The 21,553-nt window shown below is 41.3% G+C and overlaps 1 protein-coding gene across 1 annotated transcript in view; it reads left to right on the top strand.

Moving 5' to 3' along the window:
* The window catches only part of St7l (suppression of tumorigenicity 7 like), a 102,720-nt gene that overhangs the window by 70,864 nt on the left and 10,303 nt on the right, over positions 1-21,553 (top strand). Inside the window, exon 12 of the mRNA XM_004658984.3 lies at positions 17,412-17,562. Coding sequence (XP_004659041.2) covers positions 17,412-17,562 — 151 coding nt within the window. The remainder of the gene's footprint in view (positions 1-17,411; positions 17,563-21,553) is intronic.

Here is a 21,553-nt window from a genome sequence, read left to right on the forward strand (position 1 = left end):
GGTTTTAGAATAGCAAAAGAAGTCATCCGAGCACAGAGGTCCTGGGTTTGATCCCTAAGCACGGGGCAGGGCAAGGATCGGGGGTGGGGGTGGGGGTGAGAGGGAATGGGAACAAGCACCTGATCGTACACCATCATGTCTTTTTAATCACAGCCTCCAGAGTAGCTTTAATTTATGTGTAGTGAAAAGTAAGGGACTAAGGTAGGTATTTATAAACTAGATTTGGCCCAAGTATCTTCCCATTCATTACAACTAGGGGTTATTCAGAGGTAAGAGAGGGTCCAGCAGCATATGCCAGATGATTTCCAAATCTGTGTCTTGTGACTGTGGTTTTGCTTCATGTACAGATTTCTATGTACATTGTATTGTGTCTCAAACTGCACGGTCAAGTTTTAAAGTATTTTCTTCAAATTGCCACTTTTTATTTCTATATTTTGATTTATGACCTTATTATCACCTTCATTAATATTTTATATTTATTTATTTATTTTTGGTTTCTTGAGGTAGGGTCTCGCTGTAGCCCAGGCTGACCTGGAATTCACTATTGTCAGGGTTGCCTTAAACTGACAGCAGTCCTCCTACCTCAGCCTTCCTAGGGCTGGGATTAAAGGCATACGCCACCACACCTGGCTTGAGTGTTTTTGATGGGGTGGGACAAAGTTTTATATCCTTGATAAGCTTTCTACTGTGTATCCCTGTCTAGCCAGAAAATCACAGCAATCCTATTGCCTCAGCCTCTCTAGTGTTGGGATTACAGGAGTATGCCACCATACCTGGCTGTCCCCTGCCCTTTCCATATAATCTAACTTATAATTTTTAAAGTGCCTTTCATAGGCTGGAGTGATGGCTTAGCGGTTAAGATGCTTACCTTGTGGAGTCCAAGGGCCCACGTTCAATTCCCCTATACCCACATAAGCCAGGTGCACAGGTTACTTATGTGTCTGGAGTTTGCAGTGGCTAGAGGCACTCATTCTTTCTCTCTCTCTCTGCCTCTTTCTCTTAAGTAAATAAATACATAAAAAATAAAAAAATATATATACTTACTATTAAGCTGGTCATGATAGCTCACACCTTTAATCCCAACATTCAGAAGGCTAAGGTAGGAGAATCACTGTGAATGTGAGGCCAGCTTGGACTACAGAGTGAGTTACAGGTCAGCCTTGGCTAGAGTGAAACCCTGATTCAAAAACAAACAAATAAGCTGGAGAGATGGCTTAGCAGTTAAGTGCTTGCCTGTGAAGCCTAAGGAACCTGGTTCGAGTCTCCATTCCCCCGGACCCATGTAAGCCAGATGCACAAAGGGACTCATGCATCTGGAGTTCATTTGCAGTGGCTGGAGTATCTGGTGAGCCCATTCTCTTATCTATCTGTCTGCCTCTTTCTCTCCCTATCTGTCTGTTGTTCTCAAATAAATAAATAGAAATAAACAAAAAATTAAAACAAACAAATAAATACATGTATACATACATATATTTACTATTATTATTTTTTGTTTTGTTTTTCAAGGCTGATGTGGAATTCACCATGTAGTCTTAGGGTGGCCTTGAACTCACAGTGATCATCCTATCTCTGCCTCCTGAGTGCTGAAATTAAAGGCATGCACCACTACACCCGGAATAATAATAATAATAATAGTAATAATAATAATAATAATGGTTATTCTAAAAAGTAGAATATGGCAGGGTGTGGTGGCGCACACCTTTAATCCCAGCACTCGGGAGGTAGAGGTAGGAGGATCGCTGAGAGTTCAAGGCCACCCTGAGACTACATAGCTAATTCCAGGCCATCCTGGACCAGAGTGAGACCCTACCTCGAAGAACCAAAAGAAAACAAAAAGTAGAATTTGGAGATAGAAAATGGAAAACTTCTAGAATGTTTGATTATTATTATTAATTTTTTTGATTTATTGAAGCAGGATATTATTATTATTATTATTATTATTATTATTATTATTATAGCAAAAAGTGCCTTAATCAGGGCTGGGGAGATGGCTTAGTGGCTAAGGCGCTTGACTGAAAAGCCAAAGGACCCATGTTCTGTTCTCAGGGACCACGTAAGCCTGACACAAGGTAGCACCTGCATCTGGAGTTGTTTGCAGTGGCTAGAGGCCCTGGTGTACCCATTCTCTCTCTCTTTCTCTCAAATAAGAAATAAATAAAAATTAAAAAATAATCAGAGCCAGTGTGGATTAAAACACCTTTTTATAAGTTTTATTTATTTGTTAGAGAAAGAAAGAGAAAGAGAGAGGGGGCCAGATAGAGAGAATGGTAATGCCAGGACCTCCAGCTGCTGCAAATGAATGCCAGATTCATTTGCAACCTTATAAATCTGGCTTACGTGGGTCCTGGGTCATCGAACCTGGGTCCTTTGGCTTTACAGCCAAGTGCCTTAACTGCTAAGCCATCTCTCCAGCCCAAAGCACACATTTAATCCCAACACTCCAGTGGCTGAGATAAGAGAGTCACAGACTTCAAGGCCATCCTGGGCTAAAGTGAGACCCTGCTTCAATAAATGAAAAAATAATAATAATAATAATCAAACATCCTAGAAGTTTTCCATTTTCTCTCTCCAAATTCTACTTTTTGTTTTCTTTTGGTTTTTCGAGGTAGGGTCTCACTCTGGTCCAGGATGGCCTGGAATTAGCTATGTAGTCTCAGGGTGGCCTTGAACTCTCGGCGTTCCTCCTACCTCTACCTCCCGAGTGCTGGGATTAAACGTGTACACCACCAAGCCCGGCCATATTCTACTTTTTAGAATAACCATTATTTCTGTTTACTGTATATATTGCCTAATGATTTTCCCCTGCCTTTCCCTTTCATTTTCTTTCTTTCTTTTTTCTTTTGATACAGGATCCTATAGTGTAGTCCAGGCTGGTCTTGAATTCACCAAATAGCTCAAGCTGGCCTTGAACTCATGAGTCTCCTGCCATGGCCTCCCAAGTGATATGATTACAGGTGAGCACTCCCATTAATACAGACAAATTTGAGTGACCACAGTGCTCCTGGAACCTTAAATCACAAATTTGGGTCTGTTAGCTACCCAAATAATTGGCAATCCAGACTAAACAGAATAATTTATATATTTATTTTTATTTTTTAAATTTTTTGTTCATTTTTATTTATTTATTTGAGTGTGACAGAGAAAGAGACAGAGAGAGAAAGAGAGAGAATGGGCGTGCCAGGGCTTCCAACCACTGCTAACGAACTCCAGACGTGTGCACCCCCTTGTGCATCTGGCTAACGTAGGTCCTGGGGAATCGAGCCTCGAATCAGGATCCTTAGGCTTCACAGGCAAGCGCTTAACCGCTAAGCCATCTCTTCAGCCCTATATATTTATTTTATTTTTTATTAATATATTTGAAAGAAAGAAAGCGACTGGGGGGCAGGTGAGAATGGGCACACCATTGCCTCCACCCACTGCAAATGAACTCCAGATGTGTGCATCATCTTGTGCATTTGTCCTGAAGAATTGAACCTGGTCCTTTGGCTTTGCAGGCAAGTGTCTTAACTGCTAAGCCATCTCTCCAGCCCAAGAATGATTTGTTTTTGTTTTGTTTTTTTTCAAGGTAGGGTCTCACTCTAGCCCAGGCTGACCCGGAATTCGCTATGTATTCTCAGGGTGGCCTTGAACTCACAGGGATCCTCCTACCTCTGCCTCCCAAGTGCTGGGATTAAAGGTATGCACCACCACGCCCGGCCCAATAATGATTTTAAAATCACCATATTTTATTCAAATATTACAGGGATGTGAGGGAGGGAGAGGGCCGAGGAAAAGACAATGCAATGGGGACAGGGGGAATATACCACATAGTCCAGGAGCCTATATAAATGAACATGGACCTTACTTAGATTAAAAAAAAATACATGAGGAGGCTGAAGAGATGGCTTAGTGGTTAAGGCATTTGCCTATGAGGCCAAAGGACCCAGGTTCAATTCCTCAGGACCTACATAAGCCAGATGCACAAAGTGGTGCATGCGTCTGGAGTTCACTTACAGCAGATGAAGGCCTTGGTGTGCCCATTCTCTCTTTCTCCCTTTCTCTCAAATAAATCAAATAAATAACATTTTTTTTAAATATGAGAAGGGATTTTAAAAATGTGTATGCTCAAAGAGATTAAAAATTAAAAACTGTAAATGAAAAATGTCCTTCTGGGATGGGGAAATTGCTCACTGGTTAAGGTACTTGCCTGCAAAGCCTAATGACCCAGGTTTGATTCCCTTGTACCAATGTAAAGTCCAGTGCATACAGTGGTGCATGCATCTGGAAACCATTTACAGTGGCTACAGATCCTGGTGCTCCCATAATCTCTCACACACACTCTCTGTATTTTTCCTTGCAAATAAATAAAACTAAATTAAAAATTAAATATGTCCCTTCTGCTGGGGTGGTGGCACATGCCTTTAATCCCAGCACTCACTCGGGAGGCAGAGATAGAAGGATCGCTGTGAGTTTGAGGTCACCCTGAGACTTCATAGTGAATTCCATCCAGGTCAGCCTGGGCTAGAGTGAAACCCTACCTCAAGCAAACAAACAAAAAAAGAATAAACCACCATACCTAAACATGTCCCTTCCCAAGCCAGGCATGGTGGTGCATGCCTTTAGTCTCAGCACTCAGGAGGCAGAGGTAGGAGGATCGCTGTGAGCTCAAGGCCACCCTGAGAATAAAGAGTGAATTCTAGGTCAGCCTGGGCTAGAGTGAGATCCTACCTTGAAAAAAAAACACAGTCCCTTCCCTATCCCAGCCATCCCTGTCTGCCTAGTCCAAAAACTATCTGTTTAATCTGGTCCTCCACACCATCACCAAATATTTTCTATGCATCTGTGAATATATAGAAGTCATCTTAAAAACTTTACTGTCTCTTGTGTGAACTATTGCTCACTGGTCTCTCCTCTGGCTGTTACCAGAGTTTTCTACCTAACTAGTACATCTTGCCTCCTCAAGACTTTTGCTTATTCCCTCTGGCTTGTGGAGTAGGAACCAATCCTGTAATAATCCACTGGTTCTAGTATTTATCTCCACTTGCCTTCCTGCTTATCTCTAATGTCACCTTTCTTGGTCTTATCATTTTTTAATATCATTATATATGTACTCAGTCTTTTCTGCTTCTAGCATTCACTAAGCTCCTGCTTATCTGTTGTCTTTTTGTTTTGCTTTGTTTTGTTATTTTGAGGTAGGGTTTTGCTCTAGCCCAGGCGGACCTGAAATTTACAATGTAGTATCAGGCTGGCCTTGAATTTATAGAGATTCTCCTACCTCTGCCTCTTAAGTGCTGGGATTAAAGGTGTGCCCCACCATGCCTGGCCTGTTGTCTCCTTTTTAAAGGAATCTTTTGTGGTTAGGGATTTAGCTCAGTCAGTACAAGGCTTGCCTATAATGCATAAAGCTGGCTTTATTCCACAGCACTGCATTTTAAGAAATATTCTATTTTTATTTATTTATTTGAGCAAGGGAAAGAGGCAGACAGCGAGAGAGAGAGAGAAAGAGAGAGAGAGAATGAATATGGGTGTGCCAGGGCTTCCAGCCTCTTCAAACAAACTCTGGATACATGCGCCACCTTGTGCATCTGGCTTACCTGGGTACTGGGGAATTGTACCCAGATCCTCTGGCTTTGTAGACAAGCACCTTAACCATTAAGCCATCTCTCCAGACCCCCATAGCACTTCATTTAAAATATATATATATATTTATTAAAATATATTTTTATTTATTATATTTACATATTTATTATTGTATTTATTATATTATTTATATATTTATTTTACATATATATATATATATATATACACATACATACATACACACACACACACACACACACACACACACAATGGGCCTGGTAGCATATGCCTATAATCCCAGCACTTTGGAGGTAGACATAGCAAGTTCAAGGCCAGCCTAGACTACATGAGACCCTGTATTTACAAAAAAAAAAAAAAACTTTCTTAATTTTTGCCAAGCAGAGGTGTATTTGAAATATATGCCACAGGCTCTCATGTTTGAACATCTGCTCCCCAGCTGGTGGTGCTGTGCTGGAAAGTTGTGTAGCCTTTTGGACATGGGGCCTGGCTGGCAGATGTAGGGCTCTGGGCTGGGCCTGCTCCTGGCTGCAGTGCTGTTCATGTTCTTGTGCTAAAAACAGGCTGTGCCTCAGTCTTCTGCCACCATGGACCCAGCAGCCTTGGGCGCCATGTCTTCCCTGCCATGACAGACTCTGAACAGTGACTCAACATAGACCTCTCTTCCTTTCAGTTGCTTCTATTTGGTCATGGCAATGTAAAGTAACTAATGCAGAAAGTTGTACCCGAAGTCGTTGTTGCCATGCTAAACTTGACCATGTGCTTTGTAGGCCTTTGACATGGGTTTGCAGGAAGAATGTGGAAAAGTTTGGAGCTAAGAACTAGAGACGCCCTACTTGTGGGTAGAGCTAACTGAGCATTCTGGTATGAGTTCAGAAGATGAGAGTGCCAATAGAAACAGGGACAGTAAAACCCAGGCTTATGAAGTTTCAGAGGGGAATAAGGGCTGTGTCATGATTTGGGGCTAGAGGCCATTCTGTTTCATTCCGCCAAAGAATCTGGCTACATTCTGCCCATGTCCTAAAATTTGAGAGAGAGAATTTGTATTGTAGAGAAATTTTCAAGCCAGCATAGCATTCAGCCTGTGGCATGGGTTCTGCTCACAGCCTTTCCCTAGATTTACAGTCAGTAACTGTACAAGATGTGAAAATAGCCAGGCGGGGTGGCTCCTGCCTTTAATCCTAGCACTGGGGAGGCAGAGGTAGTAGGTTCACTCCAAGTCTGAGGCTAATTCCAGGTCAACCTGGGCTAGAGAGAGACCCTATCTTGAGAAAAAAGAAAGAAAAAAGATGGGCTGGAGAGATGGCTTAGCAGTTAAGCGCTTGCCTGCGAAGCCCAAGGACCCCGGTTCGAGGCTCGATTCCCCAGGACCCACGTTAGCCAGATGCACAAGGAGTCGCACGTGTCTGGAGTTCGTTTGCAGAGGCTGGAAGCCCTGGTGCGCCCATTCTGTCTCTCTCTCCTCTCTCTCTTTCTCTCTCTCAAATAAATAAATAAAAGCAAACAAAAAAAAAACTTAAAAAAAATAAAAGAAAAAAGAAAAAAAATATGTGAAAATATGCAGTGTGGCTAGAAAAGGAGTTTGAACCTGGTAAAATTGCATGCAAGGCGAGTGAGGACAAAGGGGCAGCTGTCATTGTTAAAGAGATTAGTACCATGAAAGAGCAGCCTCACATTTTACACAGGACACTAGGAAAGATGCCTTGGGCAAGACCTACCTATTAAAGGCTCCAGGGTGTTAACCAAAAAAAAAGAAAAGAAAAACATCATTTGAAAAGAGAATGCCTGGAAAGATAGGCTATGGTGTGCCATGCTGGAAGAGAGGCCAAGGGACATGTTTGCGCTGACTCAGCTATCCAGACATGCAGAGACCACTGTAGCCATGACCTAAGGGGACCAGGCTATATCTCAAGCTGGCAGCAAAGCTTGCCATCATCTACATGTGGCTGTTTTGCATGCAAGATGCAGAAGTGATGGGGTCATGAGTGAGAAGCCAATGTGTAAAAGCTATAAAGCTGAAATGTAAATTACAGTGGTGACCTCAGGGTGTTGGAGATGGCAGGAATGTGAGGTAATTGCCAAGGAAAGCCCATGTAGAGCTGGCCCCAGGGAGGGCGGGTGTGTGCAAAGAGCAGGGCTATGGTGGCACTGCCACCCAGGGTTGTGGATATCACGCCATGAAGAGCTCTGCATGCCTTAGAGTATGGAATTTGCCATAAGGTATCGGTCTTGCTTTGGTAGTTTAGTGACTGCTGTGAGCAGTGTAATGTGTCAGGCACTGTAGTAAAATGTGAAGGGTCAGGTTTCTGTGGTGCATTAACTTACAGTTTATGCTGGATAGCAAAGACTCCTGAATAGCAATTTCTGGAGGATATAAAATAAGTAAGTTTCTGGCCATAGAACCCTGAAAGACAATCTTACCTAATCTTGGAAGCTAAGCAGGATCAGATTTGGATGGGAACCTATTGGGAATACTGGGTACTGTAGACTTGCTGGGCATTGTGGCCCATGCCTTTAATCCTAGAACTCCAGAGGCTGAAATAGGAAGATTTCTGTGAATTTGAAGCTAGCCTGCACTACAGAGTGAGTTTCAGATCAGCTTAGATTAGAGTGAGACTCTGCCTTTTTTTTTTTTTTTTTTGGTTTTCAAGGTAGGGTTTCACTCCAGCTCAGGCTGACCTGGAATTCACTATGTCATCTCAGGGCAGCCTCGAACTCACAGCAATCCTCCTACCTCTGCCTCCCCAATGCTGGGATTAAAGGCGTGTGCCACCACGCACAGCTCGAGATTATTACCTTTTTAAAAGGCAGAGTCTTGGATGGTTGTGGTTGTAGTCCCAGACTGGCTTTGAACTCACAGTGATCCTCCTACCTGTGCCTCCCAAATGCTTGGGATTAAAGGTATGTACTACCACACCTGGCCACATTTTTTTTACACTGAACATTTTCTCTTATATTTTAGAAGCCAAAGTTTATTTTGGTAGAAACTTAAAAAGGGTTTTGCTTTAAAATCAAGTTGAAAGGGACGTTTGGGCTAGGGATATAGCTTAGTACTAGAGTATTTGCCTAGCAGTAACGTGTTGGTCTGGTATACACAAGGCCCTGTGTTCCATTCCCAAAACTCACACACTAGAAAGAACCTTTGCTGATGAGTGAGGCATGATAATATTAAAGTAGTATAAAGAAAAATTTTAGTGTATTTTTTTGTTTGCTTTTTCAAGGTGAAGTTTCACTGTAGTTCAGTATGACCTGGAATTTACTATGTAGTCTCAGGGTGGCCTCGAACTCATAGCAATCTTCCTACTTCTGCCTCCCACGTGCTGGGATTAAAGACGTGTGCCCCCACACCCAGCTTAGTATATCATTTTAATCCTTTTGGTGATACTAGGATATCACATGGTAGGCATTATTTATAAGTGACATCAAATAGAGTCTGGCTTGGTGGTACATGCCTATAATCCTAGCAATGAGGAAGCCGAGGCAGGGGAATCATGAGTTTGAGGCTATCCTGAGCTATATAACAAGTTTCTAGCCAGCCTGGACTATATAGCAAGGCTCTGACTATTTTTTTTTTTTTTTGAGAGAGAGATAGAGAATGACAGGGTCTCTTGCTACTGTAAATGAACTTCAGATGCATTTGCCAAGTTGTGCATCTGGATTTACATGGGTACTGGGGAATGAATCCAGCCCATCAGGCTTTGCAAGCAAGCACCTTTAACTGCTGTGCGTCTCCCCAGGCCTAAAAATTTAGTGGGAAAAACTTTTAAATATTTATTTACTTGACAGCATGAAGAGGGGGGGAGAGAATGGGTGCACCAGGGCCTCTAGCCACTCAAACAAACTCTAGACACATGCACCACTCTGTGCATTTGACTTATGTGGGTGCTGCAGTCAGGTTCATACTGCTGGTAGAAATCATCCAACCAAGAGCAGCTTGTGGGGAAAAAAGAGGTTTATTTTGGCTTACAGGCTCGAGGGGGAAGCTCCATCATGGCAAGGAAAACGATGGCATGAGCAGAGGGTGGGCATCACTCCCTGGCCAACATAAGGTGGACAATAGCAACAGGATAGCGTGCCAAACAGTGGCAAGCGGAAACTGGCTATAACACCCGTAAACCCTCCCTCAACAATACACTCCTTCCAGGAGGCATTAATTCCCAAGTCTCCATCAGCTGGAAATCCAGCATTCAGAACACCTAAGTATATGGGGGACACCTGAATCAAGCCACCACATTCTGCCCTTGGCCCCCATAAACTGGTAAACATACATGATGTAAAATGCAATGCATTTATCCAACTTTAAAAGTCCCCATATTTTTTTTTAGTCAATCCTTATGATGTTCATACATCCCCATAAACTGAGGTCTTTTTTTTTTTTTTTTCTGAGGTAGGGTCTCACTGTATCCCAGGCTGACCTGGAATTCACTCTGTAGTCTCAGGGTGGCCTTGAACTCACAGCAATCCTACTACCTCTGCCTCCCGAGTGCTGGGATTAAAAGCGTGCGCCACCATGCCTGGCCTATTCTGAGGTCTTTTAACTGAGCCATAATACCAAAAAATCCCCCCCAACCCATAATGGCACAGAATAAACATTCACACTGCAAAAGATGGCATTGGGCATAGCAAAGAAATATTCAACCAATTTAAGATTTAAAACAACCAAGGCAAACATCAAACTCTGTAGCTCCAAGTCCAACAACTCTAGTCAGTGACAACTCTCCAAGTCTGATAATTCTAACCAGCAACAAGTCTCTGGAATTCCAATTCTGCCCCTCCAGCTGTGCTACTCACAGTCCTGGAAAACTTCATTTGGGGCTGGCAGTTTTCCTTAGCAGCCATCTTGTGGTCCCGGCATCTCCACTGGGTCTCAACTGCAATCCACGGTTCATGCTCATAGCTCCACTGGGTCTCCACACAGGCATCCAGCAAACCTGCTTCACACTACTCATGGCCATTTCCAAAACACAAGATCATGTTGCAAATTCAACGACCTTCTTTTTCCTCCATTTATTATACTCCATAATATTAGGTAGGGTGCCAATTTGTAAATCCAGGGGGGATAAACAGACTTTGAAGAACAGGACACTTCTTGAGCACCCCTCCAAAAGAGTCTACATTCTTTCTGTTGTCCCAGTTCAGGTCATCTGGGCCAATCTCAAAGGTTGTAATCTCTCAATTGTAGCTAAACGGGCAGTAGTTTCGGCCTAAAGATTTCTTTCTGTGCCATATCCCTCTGAACACACCAGTCTATTTCTACACACTGCAACCCCACACAACTTCTCAGAACATGGGCATAACAGCAAGCCTCTCACACAAACTGTTTCTAGCCCAGTTCAGGCAAAGCTTTCTCACTCTCATAAGCCAAACCTCACAGTCCATAGTTCTTACTGCATTCAGGTCTGAGTTTGACCAGAATAGTCCATCATGCTGTACTTACAGCATTTCAAGGTATCTCTTAGGCCAAGGTTTCAAATCCTTCCACATTCCTCTTGAAAATCAGCTCCAAAAGACCAAAACTACATAGGTGTCCAGCAGCAATCCCATTCTTGGTACCACTTTACTGTTGCAGTCAGGTTTGCATTGCTGATAGAAATCACCAAACCAAGAGCAGCTTGTGAGAAAAAGAGGTTTATTTTGGCTTACCGGCTTAGAGGGGAAGCTGCATGATGGCAGGGGAAACAATGACATGAGCAGAGGGTGGACATCACCCCCTGGCCCACATAAGGTAGACAACAGCAACAGGATAGTGTGACAAACACTGGCAAGGGGAAACTGGCTATAACACCCGTAAGCCCCAACAGTACACTCCCTCCAGGAGGCATTAATTCCCAAATCTCCATCAGCTGGGAACCCAGCATTCAGAACACCTAAGTATATGGGAGACACCTGAATCAAATCACCAAAGTTGGTATTGGGGAATTGAACCTGGGTTCTCAGGCTTCTCAGGGAAGCACCTTAACTGCCAAGCTATCTTTCCAGCCCCCAATTTTTAAAAACTTTTTTGTTTATTTTTATTTATTTATTTGAAAGCAACAGAGAGAGAGAGAGAGAGAGAGAGAGAGAGAGGCAGGCAGATAGAGACGGGGAGGGGGGGAATGGGTGTGCCAGGGCCTCCAGCCACTGCAAAGGAACTCCAGACGCACCTGGCTAACATGGGTTCTGGGGAATTGAGCCTAGAACTGGGGTCCTTAGGCTTCACAGGCAAGCACTTAACCACTAAGCCATCTCTCCAGCCCTCCAGCCCCAAATTTTAAATATTCTTATTTATTTATTTTCAAGGTGAAAGAGAAAGAGAGAAATGGGCACACCAAGGGCCTCTTGCCACTGCAAATGAATTCCAGATGCATGCTCCTCTTTCTGTATTGGGCTTCATGTGAGTTCTGGGGAATTGAACCCAGGCCATAAGGCTTTGTAAATAAGTACTTTTGACTGCTGAGCCATCTCATCAACTCCCAAATATTTTGATGTAAAATCTTGAATTATAATTTCCTAATAGGTGTGCCATATGTTTTTATTTACTAAATACATTGGTACTTAGATTATTGAACAATGAAGATACAGGTGTATAGTTGCTGTTCAGAAGTCTTTTTTTGACATATCAAGTTGATATATTCTATAGCATAAGTTTTACTAAATAATGATTAACTTAGTATCTTTGCCTACATTTGATAAATGGTTACCTGTCTAATAAGTACCATGTTGTTTAAAGCTTTCACATTCTAAAATGAAAATGATTTTTTTTCTGTATGTGTATTATATAGCAGAATTTCAATGATAATACTAATAAAAAACCGGGTTAAGGGCTGGAGAGATGGCTTAGCGGTTAAGCGCTTGCCTGTGAAGCCTAAGGACCCCGGTTCGAGGCTCGGTTCCCCAGGTCCCACGTTAGCCAGATGCACAAGGGGGCTCACGCGTCTGGAGTTCATTTGCAGAGGCTGGAAGCCCTGGCGCGCCCATTCTCTCTCTCTCCCTCTATCTGTCTTTCTCTCTGTGTCTGTCACTCTCAAATAAATAAATAAATAAATTTAAAAAAGTATATTAAAAAAAAAACCTGGTTAAGAGTTAGGCAGGTATTTTGTCTTCCTGAGAATGCGATGCTCGTTTGGCTGCTGATTCCGCTGTGAGTACACTCGCTTTGCTTCCTACTGAAGAAGCTCTGAGTGTAGGTGCAAAGAGCACAAGGAGTCATGTCAGAGGTCAGCTGTCTGAGTCCACTTTCCCACAGCTGCCTGGTGTGAGTGATCTTTTACTGTTTTTCAAAAAAAATGGGCAAGGATTAGAGAGGATTAGAAAGAATATTACTCTAACCCTGAATATAGGCCCACGGCAGTAAGAGGAGGGAACCCAGCCAGGCAGCAAATGGGCTTTGCTTTACCAGGACACAACCTCTGTTGCATTCCTTTTAAGAAACTGAATAGGAAATGGTAAGTCCCCAAACTGGATTAGTAAATAATCTCATGGTTTGTGACATCTGCTAAAATAAATTGATGAGCAGAACGCATTCTTACCCTAGAAGCATCAAGAGTAGAGTAATTAAAGATGGGCACTAAACTCAGTAATGGTTGGAGAGGCACATTTTGTAAACAAGGGAGAAAAATTATTTTAGATGTACTAATACGATGAGTCCTTATTACCTACAGCTTGTAATTTGAAACTCTTTTAACTGTTTACATTTAATATTCTCCCTGGAATCTTACTGTTTTCTTCTTTGAACAATGTGGCCCAGATATGCCAAAAGGATAGACACTCCTGCCTTGCAACTTCAATTCTTTAATTATGCTGTCTGTTTTTACAATAATCTGAATTTGTTTTGTTTTGGCTTTTGTGGCTTTTTTGAGGTAGGGTCTCGTTCTAGCCCAGGCTGACCTGGAATTCAGTATGTAGTCTCAGGCTGGCCTTGAACTCATAGCAGTCCTCCTACCTTTGCCTCCCGAGTGCTGAGATTAAAGGCATGCCTGAATTTGAAATGCATAAATATATTTTTGATACCTCTTTAACGTTTGTATTTTCATATTTTACAATAGAAGTAGGGCTTGAACCTTATGGCAAATAACTTAGTATCAAATTATATATACCCAAAGAGATTACTTCAAATCTACTCTAGAAAGAAGAGCCTTTCAACCTCAGTCTTTGGAGGAGGTATTTAGCTAATTTTTCAAGGTTTTCTTTGAAGTTGACTACTTAATAAAAAAGATGATGTATAAGTGGTTGATTTTGTTCCCTTATTTTATTTATTTATATTTGGGCTTTTTGTCTTTTTCAAAGTAGGGTCTCATTCCAGCCCAGGCTGACCTGGAACTCACTCTGCAGTCCCAGACTGGCCTTGAAGTCACAACAACCTTCCTGCAACATACTGCAAACATACTCCAAATCCATGTGCGACTTTTTGGGTATGGTTTATGTGGGCACTAGGGAATTGAATCCATACCAACAGGCTTTACAAGCAAGTACCTTTAACCACTGAGCAGTCTCCCCAGCCTGGTGCTAGTGTTTAAGCTGAGAGCTTTGAGCATACAGCGCAAGTGTTCTGCCATTGAGGTAACCCTCCACTCCACTGCTTTTGTTACAGATTATATTATCAGCAGGAATATTTCCAAGAGTTGGCAATGAACTGGGTGTGATGTTACATCCCAATACTGGGGAGACTGAGACCAGACAATTAAAAAAGATTTAGTGTTGGGCTGGAGAGATGGCTTAGTTGTTAAGGTGCTTGCCTGCAAAGCCTAAGGGCCTAGTTTTGACTCCCCAGAGCCCACATAAACCAGATGCATGTAGTGGTGCAAGTATCTGGAATTAGCTGACATGCTTGCTCTCGCTTTCTCTCTCATAAATAAAAATAAAATATTTTAAAATAAAAAGACTTAGTTTTATATGTGAAGAAGAATTTGTAGACTGTGGTGGGCACATTCACTCATCCCTTAAATTACATTGTGTTCTATGTTCTCCTGCTAAGTGCCTGTGTTCAAGTTGACCCTGTGCATTGAATATGGCCTCCTGTTCTCATCACCCCTCAACCCCCAGTCTACTCACCCACATTTTGTTCATTTGAAATATCCCATCAAGTGATTCCTAAATCACAATCTTGTTCATAAATGTAAATATAATACAAATGTATATGAAAAATGAATTTAATTCTCATATATTTCAAGAGATATACCAAGAGAAAAGAAACATATGAAATGAAAACATGTTTATACCAACCCTTTTTTTTTTCAGGGTAGGGTCTCGTTCTAGCCCAGGCTGACCTAGAATTTACTATGTAGCTTTAAGGTAATACGATGAGTCCTTATTAAGACATAATTCATGATAAGAACTCACAGTGATCCTCCTATCTCTGCCTCCCCAGTGCTGGTATTAAAGGCATGTGCCACCACACCTGGCCCTGTATTTTGTTTTTGAGACAGGATATCATGTATCTCAGACTAGCCTTGAACTCAGTATGTAGCCCAAAATGACCTTGAAATTTGGAGACTTGCCTCAACCTCCTGAGTACTGGGATTACAAGTGTACACCACCATTTCCACTTTATGCAGGGTTGGAGATGAAACTGTAGGCTTTGTGTATGCTAGGCAAGCACCCCACCAACTGAGCTATACCCTCATCCAACATCATAATCTGTAACAAAAAAAAAATAGAAGTGACCAAATGTTGAGTGACAGTGTATCTTTTAATTTATTTATTTTAATTTATTTATTTTAATTTATTTTATTGTGTGTGTGCATGCACAGGCGTACATGTGCAAGTTGAATGACAACTTTCAGTCCGTTCTCACTTTCCACCTCCTTTAAGGCAGAGTTTCTTGTTCACCTGAGTAGTTGGTCAGGTAGCTTCCACCTTTCTTCTGGTGGTAGGCACACTGTGATAACAGAAGCCCACCACAGCTTCAGGCTAGTACATGGAGTCTGGAAATCTGAACTCAAGAGTTGCACGGCAAACATTCTATTCATTGAGCCATCTACACAGCCCAAAATATGATTGTATTTATGGACTGCACAAAGGAATGAGGTACTAATATGTGCTATGACCTATAAGAACCTTGAAAACATGATAAGTGAAAGAAACTGGTTACAAATTACTACATGCCATTAAATTATATATGTTATATTATATTATATTATATTATATTATATTATATTATATTATATTATATATGTTATATATGTTACTACATGCCATTATATTATATATATTATTATATATTATATATTATATTATATATGTTACCTGATGTTATCATGAATTATGTCTTATCATGTGATATTATGATAATATTATAATATTCCATTTTTATGAAATCTCCAGGATAGGCAAACTTATGGAGACAGAAAATAGGTTAGTGCTTGCTTAGGGGGATTGGGAAAATGAAAGAGTAGAGAACGATGTTCCAGTGTACAGTGTTTCCCTCTGAAGTAATAAAAATGTGTTAAAATTGATGGATGTTAACTGGATGTGGTGGCTCACACCTTTAATCCCAGCACACAGGAGGCTAAAGTAGAAAGAGTGCTATGAGTTCAAGGCCAGCGTGGGCTACAAAGTGAGCCAAGACAGCCTGAGCTAGAGTGAGACTTTGCTTCAACCGCCCCCCAATTGATAAATGCATGTATCTTTGAATATAATAAAAACAATTGAATTCTATATTCAAGTAGTCAAAGTCTAATATATGTGAATTGTATCTCAACAAAGCTGTTTTAAGAAACAAAAAGTAATATTGCCTGTCCATGTACCTTGCTTATACTTTGATAAGGTACACACTATAGTCTGGTTATAAGTATTACTTAAGTCTATTTTCCCATTATTGTTATGGTGCTTCACAGCTTCATAGATAGAGTTCTTTTTGGTATTTCCTAACAAGCATACTGTTTTGCCCTTAGTAAATATTAGTTCATTAATTATTTTACAGTTAAGTTTTACTTCCTAATATGAGAATAAGAAAACAGAATTGAGGGCTGGTGAGATGGCTTAATGGTTAAGGTGCTTGCCTGCAAAGCCAAAGGACCCAGGTTCTATTCCCCATGACCCATGTAAGCCAGATGTACAAGGTGGCGCATGCATATGGAGTTCATTTGCAACAGCTAGAGGCTCTGGCGTGCCCATTCTCTTTCTGTCTATCTCTTTCTCTCTCATAAATAAATAAAATAAAGTGTTGAAAACAACAACAACAACAACAAATGAAAATAGAATTGAATGCTGCCACCAAATATTTTTCTAAAATGATAATATATAATTTTACATTTAATTCTTTATTGGAAAGTAAATATTTGTTCTCACATTATTTCCTCACTTTGCATTTACATGAACCACTTATCACTATTTTTACCCATAAGAATATTATAATTTTAGAGATTTGCAAATATATGCATTTTAAATATAAGTTTTCAGTAAGACCTGTATGTTATTTTTGCTTTTATTATTTTATTTATTTATTGTTTTTCTTTTGAGGTAGGTTTCACTCTAGTCTAGGCTGACTTGGAATTCATTCTTTATTCTCAGGGTAGCCTCAAACTCATGGCGATCCTCCTACCTCTGCCTCTCTGTTTCCTTTTTTGAGGTAATGTCTTACTTTAGCCCAGGCTGACCTGGAATTTACTCTGTAGTCCCAGTGCTGTCCCTTGAACTCATACTGATCCTCCTACCTCTGCCTCCCAAGTGCTGGGATTAAGGGCATGTGCTCATCATACCCAGCCTGTATATCATATTTAATGTGTTCTAGTTTAATGTATGCCTTTTAAACATCAGTTTGCCTTTGTAGCCTTTGATTATATGCTTTAGTGAATGTTTTAATTTAACTGTATTTAATTCTTTTTTTCTTCTGTCGTGCATGTTATTTCTTTCAGTATTTACTAGAGATGAAAAGTTTAATTTTACCTCCAGAACACATTCTGAAACGAGGCGATAGTGAAGCGATTGCCTACGCGTTCTTTCATCTCCAGCACTGGAAACGAATAGAAGGTGCCCTCAGTCTGCTGCAGTGTACGTGGGAAGGCAGTAAGTGCCCTTTTTCAGGGGGACATTCGTCTTTCACCATTCGCTTTCACTGGTCATTTTAAATGAAGTGGTCTGCATTTCTTCAAGGACTTATTTAAATTGGTTTCAAGTGAAGTCAGCGGCATTAAGTTTGGTTTACTGGAAAGGTAGAGCTGGTGTGTATTAATGCTACCTTTAGGAAAAGCAGAATGAAAAACTGCTATAGTATTTCACTGAAGTTAAATATTTATAATGAGAGAAAATGGAAATGTGCCTGGGGAATTGAACCTGGACTAGTAGGCTTTGCAAAGCAAACACCTTTTACCACTAAGCCATCTCCCTGGCCCCCTTGGTGTTTTTTTTTGTTTTTTTTTTTGAGATAAGTCCCTCTATGTTACCCAGGCTAGCCCTGAACTTGAAATACTGGGCTCAAGCCTTAGTCTCCTGAGTTGTTAGGCTTTAGGTGCATACTACCACACTTTGTGGACGTGATTTCAAAATGAAATAAGAAAAAAAAATTCAAGTTTATATATATATATATATATATATATATATATATATATATATATATATATGTATTTTTCAAACTTTTAAGCTCTTAGACCATAAATTTTTTTGCATGTATATGTGTCATGATGTTTTATATGTAGTACATGCACATGCATGTTCAGATGTCACACATGTGCTTTTATGTGGCAGCCAGAGGTGAACTTTGGGGGCCCTTCTCTGTTATTAAACCACATGCTTCCCCTGGAGGTGGGGTCTCTCTCTCAACCCAAAGCTACCATTTTTTTTGGTTGCTCCCCACCTCTGCCCCTGTGTGGACTGGGATTACAGACATGCATGGCCGCATCTGGAGTTCTAGTTGAGTTCTGGGGCGGTGGGACTTTGACAGTCTTGGGTCCTCCCAGGCCCTCATGCTTAAGCAGCAAACACTCTTAATTGCTGGGCCATCTCCCCAGCCCAGAACATAAATTTTGAAAGTTGTTTGGCTCCATTGATTAATAAGTGGAATTATTAGATATTTGTACCATAAAAATTACTGGGGCTAAAGGATGCAGCTTAGTGGAAGAATGTAAGCTTAATGTGAGTAAGGCCCCTGTCACCATCACAGCCAGTAAGCTATGAGGGCTCATTACCTGTGAACCATGAGAGTCTGGGAAGTCTCCATTAACCATTTTCTTTTTTTCAATTTATCTTATTTATTTATTTGAGAGAGAGAGAGAGAATGAATGGGTGCACCAGGGCCTCCAGCCATTGCAAATGATCTCTAGACACCTGCACCACCCTGTGCATCTGGCTTTAGATGGGTACTAGGGCATTGAACCTGAGCCCTTTGGCTTTGTCAGCAAGTGCCTTAACTGTTAAACCATCTCTCCAGCCCCATTAACCAATTCCTCACAGTCATATATTATGCCTGACACTGACAATAAAAAGGTAAATAAGCCAAGTGTGGTAGCACATGCCTTTAATCCCAGCACTGAGGAGGCAGAGGTAGGATTGCCAACCTGAGACTACATAGTGAGTTCCAGGTCAGCCTGAGCTAGAATGAAACCCTACCTCGAAAAACCAAAAACAAACAAACAAAAAAAGATAAATAAAATTGAGATTATGTACTTGAGGAGTTGAATGTTTTTGAGCAATTGGGCCTTTTCTGGCAGCCCCCTCAAATGATGGACTTTCTCATTCATTTTGTATATATCTCTACTGTGTGGCATTCTGTTTAGTACATAAGGAGTCTTAAATAAGTATATAAAAGCCAGGTGTGTTGGCTCATGCCTTTAATCCCAGCACTCTGGAGGCAGAGGTAGGAGGATCACTGAGAGTTCGAGGCCGTCCTGAGACTACATAGTAAATTCCAGGTTAGCATGGGCTAGAGTGAGACCCTACCTCAAAGACAAAACCAAGTATATATATCGTTTATGTGCTATATCATGTGTCTTGATGAATGATTTTCTCATGTTATTACTGATTTGCTTAATGGTATTGAGCAAATAACTACCTTTTGTTGTTATAAAACAAAATCTTTGATCTTGACAAAAGTCTGTAAGCCAACCACTAAAAAGAAAACAAAAGCTTTACCACAATTTTGGCCAGTAGTTAGATGTGGAATAGGTCAACAATTTCTTCTTTTTTTTTTATTTTTTATTTTTTTAATTTAATTTATTAGTTTTCATTTCAGTGAATACAGGCAGTTTGGTACCATTATTTAGGCTCATCTGTGATCTACCCCCTCCCATTAGACCCTCCTTGTTAATGAAAATGGGTCGTGCATTGTGGAGTTAGCCCCCAGTTATTAGTATGATAAATGTCTCTGCAAATCATGACCCAACATGTAACTCTGACATTCTTTCCGCCCCCTCTTCCGCAAGATTTCCCTGAGCCATGTTGGGTTCATTTTTGGTCTGCTTCAGTGCTGAGGTGTTGGGGGCCTCTGAGGCTTTGGCTCTCTGATTTGGTAGGAGTTGATTTTTCTCTCCGTTGATCTCCTTCCCCTTTGTGCTGGTATCCGGTTCACAGGAAAACATCACCCTTGCTTATTTCGCCAGTTGTCCTTAGTTTCAGTTGGGCCCCTTTTGAGGTATGTTGGGGCAGCTCTCTTCTTAGGATCTGCATCTATCTGGAAAAGAGAAGCAGATTCTCCAACGGAGAGTAAGTTAGCACCCGGAAAATTGAGATAACACTTACTTCTTTGATAGACAGTTTGATAGGTGTAGGCCCTCTTATACCCCGTGATTGATGGTAGCTTGATATTGTAGAGTGGGCTTGTGTTTGGGTATGGTTCTGACTTGTTTCCCAGCTCCAGCTAAGGGTCTAGTACCACTGAGTGGATCAGTTAGCCAAATCAAGAGCAATTGATTCCTCACCATGGCTGTGTACCACTATTGCACTTGTGTGGGCATCACATCCGGTTATTTGTTGCTAATTAGGTTAAATAATGTGTTGCTTGGACAGACCTTGGTCATTTCCCCCAGTCGCCTATGTAGCGCCTTCTGGCACTAGACACGCTGACTGTCTGGGGACTGACTCTCTCCTGGCTTCCAGCCACGTCATTCCATTTTACGTGTCAGCTGTGTATGGAGTCTTCAGCAATAGGGTCTTATCACTGGCCTTTGGTGGGTCATCAAGTACTCTGACAGAAGTCTGTCATTGTTTTGGGAAACCTTGTAGGTTTCTCTGATCAAAAGCTCATTGTGGATGGTAAGCCCAAGCTGGAAGTGGGGGTTTCAGGTCAGTGTCCACTAAGAAATTGAGGAAAAAGATAACTAATATACAAGAGTTAGAGAGGAGAGAGATAGAGGGGAGAGGGGGAGAGGGAGGGAGGGAAGATGTAGGAGATTTAGGTCAGTCTTGATCCTACCCTCTCCAGTGTCTTGTGGTTCAGGTGTTTCCTGTAAGGGTCTAGTGAAGGTTCAGCCATTTGGTCTGTCTTTTAGGAAGTAGAATTTTATGGTACCATTGCCGTTTGGGTCCAGATTACTGTTTTCCACCCTTTGATTCCCTCCCCGCCCTCCCATCCATCTTATTGTCTAGTCCATGAGGTGCTTGCTGGGTATGTAAGGCATCTTGGGCAGATTCAGTTTAGGTGTTGCAGATGAATGAGACTATGTGTCGATTTTTTTTCTGTGATTGGGTAAGTTCGCTGAGAATGATCTGTTCCAGGTTCAACCATTTTTCCTCAAATTTCTTTATGTCATTTTTTCTTACTGCTGTATAGAATTCCATTGTGTAGATATACCACATCTTTGTTATCCATTCTTCTAATGATGGACATCTGGGTTGATTCCAGCTTTTAGCTATTACGAATTGAGCTGCTACAAACATGGTTGAGCAAATCTCTCTGGCTTTTGGTTTGAAGGTTTTAGGGTATATGCCCAGTAATGGTATAACTGGGTCTGTTGGTATTTCTATAGTCAGCTTTTTCAGGAGTCTCCATATTGCTTTCCAAAGTGGTTGTACCATCCTGCATTCCCACCAACAGTGAATGAGTGTCCCTGCTTCTCCACATCCT

This window comes from Jaculus jaculus, chromosome 19, assembly GCF_020740685.1.
Source record: "Jaculus jaculus isolate mJacJac1 chromosome 19, mJacJac1.mat.Y.cur, whole genome shotgun sequence".
NCBI classification, from domain to species: domain Eukaryota; kingdom Metazoa; phylum Chordata; class Mammalia; order Rodentia; family Dipodidae; genus Jaculus; species Jaculus jaculus.